At 44.1% G+C, this 12889-nt stretch overlaps 1 protein-coding gene across 2 annotated transcripts in view; it reads left to right on the top strand.

Annotated features, from left to right (window-relative positions):
* Nucleotides 1-8429, top strand: part of SNX27 (sorting nexin 27) — a 73954-nt gene extending 65525 nt beyond the window's left edge. The window contains exons 9-13 of one of the 2 annotated variants that reach the window (XM_038562254.1): nt 2276-2332; nt 2608-2757; nt 3068-3196; nt 3608-3667; nt 4573-8429. In XM_038562254.1, the coding sequence (XP_038418182.1) occupies nt 2276-2332; nt 2608-2757; nt 3068-3196; nt 3608-3667; nt 4573-4620 (444 nt within the window). In that variant the 3' untranslated portion in view covers nt 4621-8429. The remainder of the gene's footprint in view (nt 1-2275; nt 2333-2607; nt 2758-3067; nt 3197-3607; nt 3668-4572) is intronic. The other variant, XM_038562255.1, reaches the window with a different exon arrangement.
* The last annotated feature ends 4460 nt before the right edge of the window (nt 8430-12889 follow it).

A 12889-nucleotide genomic window follows, 5' to 3' on the forward strand; every position in this document is an offset into this window, starting at 1 on the left:
AACCAATTCCAAGGCTATGTGATGACACCTCCCAGCATTTGCAGAGATCCTAAGCACCTTTGAGCAGAATTTGCTGCTTACTGAGGATGCAAAAACTTTCCCATGACTGTTAGGGGAATGCCTTGGATTGAGCACTGGAGGGCTGCTTGCAGGACACTCTTCTTTTTCTCTTTAATACTTTATTGTAGAAAATTTCAAATATGTAAAGAAGTTGGAATAATAGTACATTTAGCCCCTATGTACTCATTACCTAGTTTCAGCAACCTTCCACTTTTCTGCCATTCATGTTTCATCTGTCTCACATGCATGCTTTTTTTCCCTTGGAGTTTTGAAGAGTAATTTCCATACACATCACTTCACAGGGCATTCCTGAGAGAGAAAATAGTTGAGCCCTCTGGCTAAGGATAATGGAGCCTTTAAAATTATTTTTTTAAAGCTATCATTTATTGAATACCTAATTATGTACTAAGTATTATGCTAAATACTGGTCACAAATAACTGTGATATAGGTTTTATTATTTCCCTTTTCACAGGAGAGGAAGCCAAGGCTCCTGGGATTTGGTAATTTGCTGAAGCGCAAGTACCTTGCCCAAGGTTACATAGTTAGGAAGTGATGCAGCAAGGATTCAAGCCCAGGGTAGTCTGAGCCCAGGCCCTTGACCACTCTTTATCCTGCCACCTATCTCAATTTTTGTTTCTGCTTATAACCCCAGAAGAGTTCGGTTCCATGGCATGCCTGTTCTATATACCAAAATTTAGGGGCCAGAGATATCTTTTTGCTCATAATGCTAATGGCAGGGCCAAGCAGTATCTACTTTTAACCCTAGTACAGGAAGGATGATGAGATATGGGGTTGGAGTTGGGGTGATGGAAGGAGAAATGAGAAAAGAAATGATGCAAATCAGGTATTGTGGCACTTTTGAATCGACTCTGTTGCTATGTTCTTGCTATCATTTTATTTTCCCCTTCAAAGATGCCATTATTTTATTTTACTTAAACAGAAATAAATACAAAATAGGGAAGGGAGCATGTGGTGTGATTTTTTCCCCCCATGGGCCTTTAAGTCTTTCCAGATAGGGACGCCAGGGTGTCTCAGTGGTTGAGTGGCTACGTTTGGCTCAGGGCATGATCTTGGGGTCCCTGGGATCAAGTTCCACATCGGGCTCCTCACATGGAGCCAGTTTCTCCCTTTGCCTATGTCTCTGTCTCTCTCTCTCTGTGTCTCTCATGAGTAAATAAATAAAATCTTTTTTTAAAAGTCCAGATAGGGGATCCCTGGGTGGTGCAGCGGTTTAGCACCTGCCTTTGGCCCAGGGCGCGATCCTGGAGACCCAGGATCGAATCCCACGTCAGGCTCCCAGGATCGAATCCCACATCGGGCTCCCGGTGCATGGAGCCTGCTTCTCCCTCCTCCTGTGTCTCTGCCTCTCTCTCATCTCTCTCTGTGTGACTATCATAAATAAAAAAATAAAAATAAAAAAAATAAAAGTCCAGATAGGGCAGCCTGGGTGGCGCAGTGGTTTAGCGCCGCCTTCAGCCCGGGGCCTGATCCTGGAGACCCAGGATCAAGTCCCACGTTGGGCTCCCTGCATGGAGCCTGCTTCTCCCTCTGCCTGTGTCTCTGCCTCTCTCTCTCTCTCTCTCTCTCTCTCTCTCTCTGTGTCTCTCATGAATAAATAAAATCTTAAAAAAAAAAAAAAAGTCCAGATAATCTCCAGGGCAGTAGCAGTGGTCTTGGGTACCATTCATTGGTACCAGAGCTACAAGTTGTCCAGGGTCCTTTTTTGTGCCTCAGTCCCTTTGTCTCTTCTCTCCTAGGCAGGTGACTCTCTGGTGTGTTCCAGTCTCCCTTCCATCTAGTGCAAATCACCTAGTGTGCTGTGCCTCTGTCTTCTCTCCAGCACTTCCCACATGTCCCCGAGTGCTCTGTTCTCCTGTGTGCTGGGCAGCTGCGGGTGTGGGGACTCAAGGCTCTTTGCTTATTTCATAGTCAGTGCCTGAGAGGAAACCGGGTCAAGAGTCCATGCGTCTTTTTTAATATATATATATTTTAGTGGCCAAGAAGTTAAACCCGGCTTCTAATCCTGATTGCACCATTTATTATTACCTGTGACCTTAAGCAAGTCTCTTGTGACTCTGGGTCTAGCTTTAACAGTTTTTTTCAACTTAAACATGTTATGAGTAGGAGATTTGGGGTAACCTATGCCTTGTCACAGAGATCCTTATAACTTTTGATTTGGGAGGAGACATGAGTTCCCTTTCCTTAATCATGCAGATTGGTTTGATTCCCATCTGGGAAGCAAGTGAAAGAAGAGACAGACCTTCAGGCCTTGTGAGTTCCTCTAGACAGAGCACCTCTTCTGGCTTCGTTTGTGTACTTTTTGAGGTAGAGAAAAGAGGTGGGGTTGGAAGTCTGAAGATAGAAGCTGGAAGTGGAACAAAGGATCAGCTCAGAGTCCTGGTTCTTCTTAGGGCTGAGACCAGAGCATGGTCTTCAGGTTACTGGGTGGGAGGATTCTCTTTTTTCTTTCTCTGTTGCCATACCAGGAGCCCTTCATGGTGGTTTAATACCACAGTAACCTGTTTCACCTTTTTTTTTTTTTTTAGTACCTCAACATGCTAAGAACTTGTGAGGGCTACAATGAAATAATCTTCCCCCACTGTGCCTGCGACTCCAGGAGGAAGGGGCACGTCATCACAGCCATCAGCATCACGCACTTTAAACTGCATGCCTGCACTGAAGAAGGACAGCTGGAGGTGACAGTTCAGCATGGGGCTGGGACCGGGAGCACTAGGGACACTCTTGCTCACTTACTTGCTGAGATTTTTGTTTCTATTGCGAGGGGAGATTAAATCAAAGCTATTTTGATGGGGTAGGTAAAACCATACTGTATCCACACTAATTCTTATCTTTCTGGCTACTCACACTGACTCTTACTCTTCAAAGTCTTTTCTTTGGAATGATGCAGACAAGTCACTCATTTCTCTTCTGCTGTCTGGTTCAGAACCATCCTAGCTAAGCTCCCCAGCATTCTCAGACTTACACTCTTGTTCTTCATTTGTTTAGAACCAGGTAATAGCATTTGAATGGGATGAGATGCAGCGATGGGATACAGATGAAGAAGGAATGGCCTTCTGCTTTGAATATGCACGAGGAGAGAAGAAGCCTCGATGGGTTAAAATCTTCACACCATACGTGAGTGGTAGACAGGGAAATACTCTTGGGGAAGGTAGATTGGGTTTGAAGTTCTCAGGCCTAATGCATAAATGAGAGCTGTAGAGATGGCAATTGTGTTTTGAACCCTAGAACCCCCAGGTATCTTCCTGCCTTTCCTGGAGGACCGATTTGACTCACAACTACCACTAGAAGGAGCCAGAGAATAGTAGATGAACCAGGCTTGTTTTGGTTGGTTGGTTGGTTTTTGGTTTTTTGGGTTTTTTTTTTTTTTTTTTTTTTTTTTTTTTGTGGTGCTTGTCAGGGTTTTTCTCTAGGCTGAGCAAGTTTGGAAGGTGGGGTTACTGTGGGCAAGAGTTCAAAGGCATGGCCCTGTGGTGCCTGGTCTTGAGAAGTCAGTGTTGCTATGCTGTTTTTGTTTTTGTTTTTCAGTTTAATTATATGCATGAATGCTTCGAGAGGGTGTTCTGTGAACTCAAGTGGAGAAAAGAGGTAATTGTAAACAATCTTGAATTGACTTTTCATCTTTTTGTTTAAAATAATAGGCCTATGGCCAAATACCTGGAACCTTCACCTCATCTCAGTCTTTTTAGGAATATTAGTTAGAGACTGTTTATTCTTCTAGAGAGATTATTCTTCTAGCCTTTGGATGCTGAATAGACTGTGCAAAAGAAGCCCTGCTTCTTCCCTAATCTGATGGGTAGCCATTGGCTGCAGGCTGTTCTATCTCCTGTGATTTCATGGACCCTCCTCTGCTGATTTTTTTTTGTGTTTTGTTTTGTTTTGTTTTTTAAATCAAATCACTGCCTTGTTGTTCCTGACCCAAAAGGGCAGCTGTCCTCAATGTTAGCTGTTCTGACTAGAACGGAGTCATGACAGAACCTGTCTGGGCTAATCAAGAATGCATACGCGTGGGAAAGTTTCTGCTCCTGTTTTACTGTTGCCCATATATGCCAGTGGCGGAGCAGAATTTGGAAGATTATGAATAATTGCTACTTATTCTCAAAGACAGTGTTTCTGAAGTTCAGAAGGTAAAGTCAGGATTATGAAAATTTATTTTTTTGGTATAGTAGGAACCACACTGGTCTCTGAGAATCAGATCAGGATTCTCTCTCAGCTTTTTTCTTCCCTGCAACATGGGGCAAATGAGCCTCCCTAGATCTATTTTCTTGTCTTTTCTCATTTATAAAATGGGAAAGCTGATCCAGATAATTAATATCTAAGCTCCTTTCTGGGTCTAAAAGGCTGTGTTTCTAGATGGGAACTTAGAGGAGAGGCCAATCAGATTGAGTAATCTAGCCATACATTTTTCTCTTTCTGTCTGAGGCTGGCCTCCAGGTGGGAGGAGATGCAGACACCTCAGGCTTCCCAGTAACTGTTCTCTGTTTTCCTTTCAGAACATTTTCCAGATGGCGAGGTCACAGCAGAGAGATGTGGCCACCTAGCCTTTCCTCACCCCCTTCTCTTCACCTTCATCCTCTCACCCCTTTCGTCTTCTATGTCAGACAGAGTAACCATTAACATAAAAGAAGAGAAAAAAGGAAAAAAGTCATTATGTTCAAAAGCCCTAAACTAAATACTATTAATAATCCCTCTGAATGTCATGTCTCTGGAATTGAGCTGGTAGAGAACAACAAATTGGTCAGCACCAGGACTCAGCTGAGTTAAGACAGGAAAATAAGCCCAACAACGCGCCAAAGGTATCTTTGTCCTTTCACCTGGGCCTCATACCAACAGACTCTCCTTGTACTATATTTTTAAAACTGGAACTATGAACTCCATCCATTTGCACTGTTCAGACATATATATGTATGTATGTAAAAATTATATATACACAAATTAGCTGCACGTATATACATATATATATTTCTTTTTAAATTTCATATTGATGGCAGTACCTTTTTTAGCTTGTGTTTTTACACACCTTTCACTAGAATTCATGACTTCTCTCTTGCTCTCTTTATTTTGAAACAAACTTTAAAAAGGAAAAAAAAAATATTTTACCAGGAAAATACCTCTCCTCATGAAGGACTCAAAAAGTTTACAACCTGCTTGGGTTTTTTCCCCCCTTTTTTGTATTGAGTGAAGATTCTGGCTCATGGGTTGCCATAGAGTCTGAGGAGCAAGGAGCATAGTTTCTTTATCTTCCAAGAGGCTGCTGAGGAGGAGAAAGAGGAGTGTCTCTCAAGGGCAGCAAGGCTTACAGATCTGCAGGGAGAGTCTAAAGACTTGGTGTGGTCCTTGATTCCAAGACAACTTTCCTGGTCCATCTCTCTCTCTCTCTTCCACTCATGGCTTTCTAGCCACATTCCACATCTCCTCACTTCCTGAGGGCCCCACTCACTTCTGGGCCTCCACTGGCCTAGAATGGAAGGGAAGGCCAGCTCAGGAGGTGGATGCCACAGGAAGCTGAAACATTTTGTGGTTGTAATTTCCCATTTCCCTGCCATTTCTGAAGCTGGCTGAGTACTAGGGACCAGAGTTAAAGCCAATACCTTTAGGCACAAAGATTGGACTTAGGTAGTTTAGGCACAGAGATTGGACTTGGGTAGGGGAAAGGAAGGAAGAAATGCCCCAAGTACCTAAGCTCTTCCCTATCCATTCCTGACCAATAACCACCCATAACCATTACATTCTCAGTGATTTCCTTAAACAACCACGTTGCGGAGGGATCTGACAATATCCCTCAAGGCCTTGGGGAAACTTGGAATGAGTCAGTAGTCTGTGCCAACCAAACCGGTGCCCATCCAAGCCAGCTGAGGACCCAGGAAGGACCAGTAGGAATATGGTTGATGTGAATTGGATCTCAGCTTTGAATGAAAAGGAAACTGAAGGGAAGCCTTTTTGTCCCTCAAAGAGCTCCTCATCTCACCTTGCGGTTTGAGCTTTTGAGACCTGAGAGTTGCATTCTAGGACCCGAGGGCCGGGCTGACCAGGCGGGGCAGTACTCTCAGCCCCAGGCTCTGTAGATACTGCATTGTGAGCTGAAGTTGGGCTCTGATGCAACAGAAACACATCTGTGAGCCTTCTTTTCTCTTCTCTACCTTCTAAACAAAAACCTCCATTGGGTGGCAGCTTTTGTCTAACTGGGAGGCAACCATACTTGGTTTAACCACTCCATTGAGCAGTGGTAGGGTGGTTTGAAGTTTCTTTTTTGGTAATTTGTTTTTGCAGATTGTTGTGAGGCCACTTTTATTTCTCTCTCACTCTGTTATCCTGGCAGCTGCTTGCCCCAGGACAGTGTGGCATCGTACAGGACACTTGTCTGCCCTTTCCTTCTCCAAATCTAGGTAGAATCACAGAATGCAGAACGTAGGAATGCTGAATGTTTAAAGATACAGAGAACGATCCTTGATTTGAAAGTTTTGATACAGGATTAAGTTCTTTTGGCTTAAATAAATTTAATAATGAGTCAAAGAGCCCTAGAAAGAAGATATGCTGATTCTCACTCCAAGATGCTAAAAGAAGCTTTTGGCACCAGTTTTGTTTAGACTGTAAACATAGCAGCAGTTTGCCCCTATTCCCTCATAGTAGGAGAAGAATAAACAAATCTGGAGGCCATGCAGTATCCCAGTTACTGACCTCCTGTTGTGAGATGTGAGATGTGGGGGAATGCCGTTAGGATGGATGCCCTTGGGGTAGGTGGATGCTGCTCTGGTCCCTTCATGGCAGAGCATTCATTCACTTGGTGCTTTGGAGACTGGGCAAGAGCCCTGTAGGTATTGGCTTGTTGGCAGAATCTGTTTAGGAACAGCCCCTACTGTGGCTGTACCACTAGCAAAGCACCCATTTGCAGCAAGGAGGGGGAAGGAGGGAGCCCCTAGGACAGCACCTTCTCTTCTTCTACCCACAGCAGGCCTCCTGGACCAGGGCAGAGGTCACTGTGGCTCCATAGGGTCAACATCTTTTTTTGCATGAAGCAGTGTTAGTGTGACACTCCTTTCCCACCTTGCTCTGTACTTCTTTCCCTAATCCCTGTTATCTTTCTTTGTCCTGGATTCTGTCCAGGGAGCCATCTGCCCAGTTTTCTTTTGCAGTTTGTCTCTGGTGAATAGAGGGGCTTCCATGCCCCTCTGCTTTGCCCTTGCAGAGCCAGCAGGATCTTCCTGATCTGTTGTCCTTCCCCTCTGCACCCAGTTTCTATCCTTTTTGGTAAAATCTCCAAGTTTTGTATAGATCAGGAGAAAATGCAGGCCCTGAGAAACCTGTCCCTGCAGAAAGGTTCCCTTGGGTCATTCTTTGGGCTCTCTGCTCTTTATATTTTTGTTCTACTCTTCCATTTTCTTGCCCTCCCCTAGCCCTTCGCCTAAGCTCAGCCCAGGTGTGTGCTCAGGGCAGCTCTTAGGCCTGGCCCATCTAGTTTCATTCTGTCATCACCCAGGCCGGTAGCTAGGTTATCCCCTCTTGTAGCTCCAAACCTAGTGCTTAGAGCAGCAGTATAGGGCATTGACAGGAGGGATACCTCTCTCTCAGAAGTTGCCAACCTATGGCCTGGCTCCTAGGAAGCAGTTTTCCTTGAGGGGAACTGCATCCTGGTTGACCTGGAGTCTTCAGACCTAGAAGGACTACTGTGCCCCCTTTTTCTCTTCATTGTGCTTTCTGGCTAGATCAGTTCAGCATAGAGACCATTTGGGCTGTTGGAGCCCAGTACATTGCTAGGTTTCCTTGTCAGGCTGATTGTGTCCCATTGGCTTCCTTTTGAAGGGAGGACAATGCAGTTGATACTCAGGAGAGAGGCAGTGGATTTGCTTCTTCAACTCCTGTCTTCCAGTTCCACCTCCTGCCTTCCTTTCCCCTAACCTGAGCATGTCATGCCAGGCCTCACTTCTACCAAGACAGCAGCTCACTCCTCAGCAATAACCTCAAGTGTGGGGAATGCTTAGGGTTATGGGAAAGGACAGGAGAAAGAGGGGAGTGCTGTGGGCTCGAGGCACTTGGCCAACTGCTAAATTGGACACCAGTTTTATATCATGCCCCCTTTTTAAGCCGGTGAGCTGGGCTTCAGTTTCCCCCAGGCCATGCATACTTTTAATTTATTTGAGAAACTCTTAATTGTATTTTCACTGCAGTATCTTGTATTTTTTATTTGTGATTTAAGAAATGTGAAGAGAAAATACACAGACACATAATGGCTAACAGTGTTTCTTTCATTCCTTGTTCTAGAGCTAACCACTCTAAAATTGTTTGGTAATGTCACTTAGTGTAATTAATTGTAACATATTCTTTTAAATAAATTGATTTATTGATGAAACTAGTCTATGCCTTCCTACACTACACATCCTTTGGGTTGCATGGGAAACAGTGAAGAGGGACCTTTGAGATTGGAGTTAGAAACGTCAGTCTGAAAATGGGAAGGAACACCTGACTGCTTCTCCAGGTAGCTAGAGGGGCAGTTTTTTGAGGGCAGAAGAAGAACCTAGGAGGTCCCTCGCCTAAAGTTCAGTTTCCTGTGGCTCCTTTGAAAATGCCTTCTCCTCCTCCAGATGTCAGAGTTGATTGTGCCAGAGCCTCCAAATCCATGGTAAGACTCACAGGACTCCTCTTCCTCAGCCTGGCAGAGTCTTTGGGACAGATCTTAGTACTGACCCCCTTCCCCAGCAACATGATACTATTATTCAAGTACCTCAGGAGGCTGGTCTCCCGAATCTGAACCTTGTGAGTGGCGGCATTATAACAGGTATTCTGGGTGGTTCGTAGTCCTTCCTCTGCCCACACCCTGAGAATGAAGGTAGTCCTGAATGTACTTTTATTTTACAGAGAAATCTCAGGTGCTGTGGCCTAATGACCTACTCCAAAGAGTACCCTGCTCCTCTCTATACATTAGCTCATGGGCTGAATCTGCTCTGGAAAGCTTAGCAGTTGTGTAAGGTCAGATATTTTTGTTATTTTTGTAAACATTTTTTATTTTTATAACCCCTGACCATACGTTTTTGCTCCTTGATTGAAGACTGTAAAAGCAAGAACTAGTTTGACATTTCTTTTGGCAGTTTAGGGAGAGAAATTTGTTCTGGGTCTCATTTACTCAGCCATCAGCATTAAATAATTGGAATCTGATAATGATGAAATAATTTTTTTTTCTTTAACAAGGAAAGAATCTGTAGAGAAATAGAAAGTGGAATCCCAGAGTTGGATTACAGAAGTTTAAAGTCAACAGACAGGGATCCCTGGGTGGCGCAGCGGTTTGGCGCCTGCCTTTGGCCCAGGGCGCGATCCTGGAGACCCGGGATCGAATCCCACATCAGGCTCCCGGTGCATGGAGCCTGCTTCTCCCTCGGCCTGTGTCTCTGCCTCTCTCTCTCTCTCTCTCTCTCTCTCTGTGACTATCATAAATAAATAAAAAAAATAAAAAAAAAATTTAAGTCAACAGACATTTACTTATTGGCTATCTGCCACGCGTAGGGCCTCATGTTCCATAGCACAGCAGATACAAAGGCGAAGTAAGAGCCATTGTTCCAGCTTTCAGCCCAGCAGAGAAATGAGAGATTTATGGAATGACACAATATGCAGCAGTGGAGGGTTGAAGTGCCATAAGACTAGGAAAAAGAGAGGGAAAAAAAGACCTATGGATGAAAGAAACTAAGGAAATCTTCATGAAGGTGGCATTTAAGCAGAATTCCAACAAAAAGGTTTTCTGCAAACTTTGTTGAGCTGTTAGGTGCCTAACACTTGTAATTGGGAATGAAGAGCCGTGGTGGGGAGGGGAAGGATCAGACATGTCCAGATGAACAATAAATAGTCCTATTTGTTTTGTTTTTTTTTTTAAAGGATTTTCTTTTTAATTTTTATTTATTTATTTATTTATTTATTTATTTATTTATTTATTTATTTATTTATTTATTTATTTATTTATGATAGTCACACACACAGAGAGAGAGGCAGAGACACAGGCAGAGGGAGAAGCAAGCTCCATGCACCGGAAGCCCGACGTGGGATTCGATCCTGGGTGTCCAGGATCGCGCCCTGGGCCAAAAGCAGGCGCCAAACCGCTGCGCCACCCAGGGATCCCGAATAGTCCTATTTGATTAGACCTTAGGGATGTGTAGGAATAATAAGATGGAAGATGAGGCTTTGAAGAGCCTTGAATGCTAGAGTGAAGTGTTCTACATTTTTTAAAAACAGCATTGTTTTTTTTAATCAGCTGCACTTTAGAAACATTAGTGCTTCAGAATACATACAAAGGATCAATTAGGACACTGCTATGATCAGTTGATAAGTGGAGGCAGTAATAATTGAAAGGAGGGACATTGGATGTGAGAAAAAAATTGTGGAAGTAAAACCTTTTGTGATTTAATAACATTGAATGAATGTGTCAGGAGCAAAACACTCCCAAGTTTTCATGTCTAGATGGCTAAAAAATAGAAGTATTTAAGAGTTGGAAATAGGGAGAAAATATTTTAGCTTTGTACCTATTATGATTTAGGCATGGGTGAGAAATCTATATAGATCTAGAAATACAGATATATAGGTATATAGATATATAGATATAGATATATCTATCCAGAAGTTACTTTTCAGTTCTTCGCTGAGGGCCTTCTAATGTTCTGGGCACTGTTGAGGGTGATGCAGATACAGTTGTAAACAAGGTGGAGGATGGACTCAGTATCCATCTGTGAACGGATCTATAGAAGACTCCCATGTAGAAAACAGGTTGTAGGAGGGCAGGAGGAAAACAACAGAAACATGAGGATACCACAGGGCTCTGGGGTGACTTTGGACTCTGTGGCCATGGAGATGGAGAGACAGATGTGCGAAGGTCAACAATATATTTGAGAGAGAGGACAAATAGAGCTTTGCAGCTGGGTTGGCTAGGAGGTGTGAGAGGGTAAGCAGTAGTGCTGGATACCTCTGAGGAATACTGAGGGAGAAAGACACTACTCTGACTGAGTTCAGGACAGAAGTTCAGTTAGAAATGCACTGGTGGGAGTCCTCATCAGTGGATGAGAGGATGCAGTGTATTGGGAGGGAGACCCCATCCATGGAGGGCAAGAGGAAGCTGCCTCATTACTCAGGGAAGAAGAAGGCCCAGAGGACGGGAATCTTGAAAGGACCAGATGCTTGGCTCAGGGTGACTCAAGTTGTCAGACTTGGAGAAGAGGGAGTCTTGGCCACAAGTGGAAACGCCTACAGTCGCAATACTAGAAGCCAAGGCTGCGAAGGCTTTGACATTTTAGCAGGAGAGTGAGAAGACAAAGGAAACCCTCCAAGTTGGGCTGGTCCTGCAGGGTCTCTGCCTGAGGAAATGGAAACACCTTGCCTGACGTTTGTGCATTTCTCAGCTCTCAAAATCTGGCCAGGGCATGGGGCTGCATTGGAGGAATTATCCAGAGCTTTTCCTGGCCACACTCTCATCCCTGGAGCCCCCCTGACTCAGGAGGATATTTTTTTAAATGTCTCTTTTCGTTTCTATAAATTGGAAGGCTTCTCCCAATCTCTGCTATGAATCTGTCAGCTCCACTCTTCTTGCCTTAAATTCTTTTCCATTTCCCTTCTCTTTTTTTTGCTGCCATTGAGCATTTTAAAAGTAGCTTAGTTTCATGCTGCTTGGTCTGACTTAGGGGATCCTATTGTCCTCATTTCTTATTTCTACTGCTGCCCCATTTCATTACTGCTCAGAAGAGATGGTAGTGAGCTTTGAGGGCTAACAGAACTACCCTACTTTATACCCTTCCTACTCTTTTTGAAGCTAATATGATGCCTGAGAAATTTGTTTATTCAGAATACAAGTTCGAAGTTTCCATTTCTGTCTCCAGGTGCCCTACGTTTTGCCATTAAAGTACCTGGAGATGATGGGCACTGGATGACGTATGGAATTATTGAACTACTATATTGTATACCAGAAACTATATAACACTGTTAATATACTGGAATTAAAATAATTTTTAAAAAGGACCTGGAGAATCCCTGCCCCCAAAATGTTTTCTTTTCCCAAAAAAACCCCTCTGTGTCTCCATCTTCATCATTCAACTTCACTTTTCTCTCCTGCTTCTCTGGAGAAAATCTGGCTAAAGTGTGTTGCAGGGAGGGGTGCAGCAGTGAGCAGTGAGACAATAAGTAGTTTCCAGTGTTTGGGGAGAGCTGCCTGAGAGCAGGGAGGATGCCAGGAGGAAGAGACTTCTGAGTCCTTTTGCCTCCCAACTCCCACATCCTTGGAGAACCCATCAGTCAGTATGCCATTCTGGGAGATGCTCTTCAGTCTAATATTCACCTTCTATCTTTCTGTCCTGACCCAGAAACTGCAGTGAGGCCATGGCAAGACAGTTCAAGGGAAAATTCTAGTGTTGATACCAACTCCTGCTATCCTTGCAAACATTTTTGCCTGTCTGTGACCACACACACACACACACACACACACACACACACACACATCTGTATTTGAGATTTCAGATTCTCCTAGCCGGATTTTCTTCCTTCTGAGTAAGGCCCCATCCCTAATCTCTGCCAATCTAAGAGACTTTTTTTCCTGAAACAATGTCCACAGATATGTTTCTACTGCACTTCACATGTTGCTTCTCTTTTTACTACTCTCAGTTTGGGGCAGTTTAAGAGGTCAAGGTACAGGTCTGAGGTGCGGGTGAGCAGTGAGGATTTACACAGCTTTGTGCTCTGGTGGAACAGCTCTGGCCTAAGGCTGGCCGGGCTGGAAGGTAAGCAGGTGGGGGGGGTGCATAATAAGGGTGGGGGTAGCAGATTGTTGCAAAAAGCAAATGGCCCAGG

Source organism: Canis lupus, chromosome 17, assembly GCF_011100685.1.
Source record: "Canis lupus familiaris isolate Mischka breed German Shepherd chromosome 17, alternate assembly UU_Cfam_GSD_1.0, whole genome shotgun sequence".
NCBI classification, from domain to species: domain Eukaryota; kingdom Metazoa; phylum Chordata; class Mammalia; order Carnivora; family Canidae; genus Canis; species Canis lupus.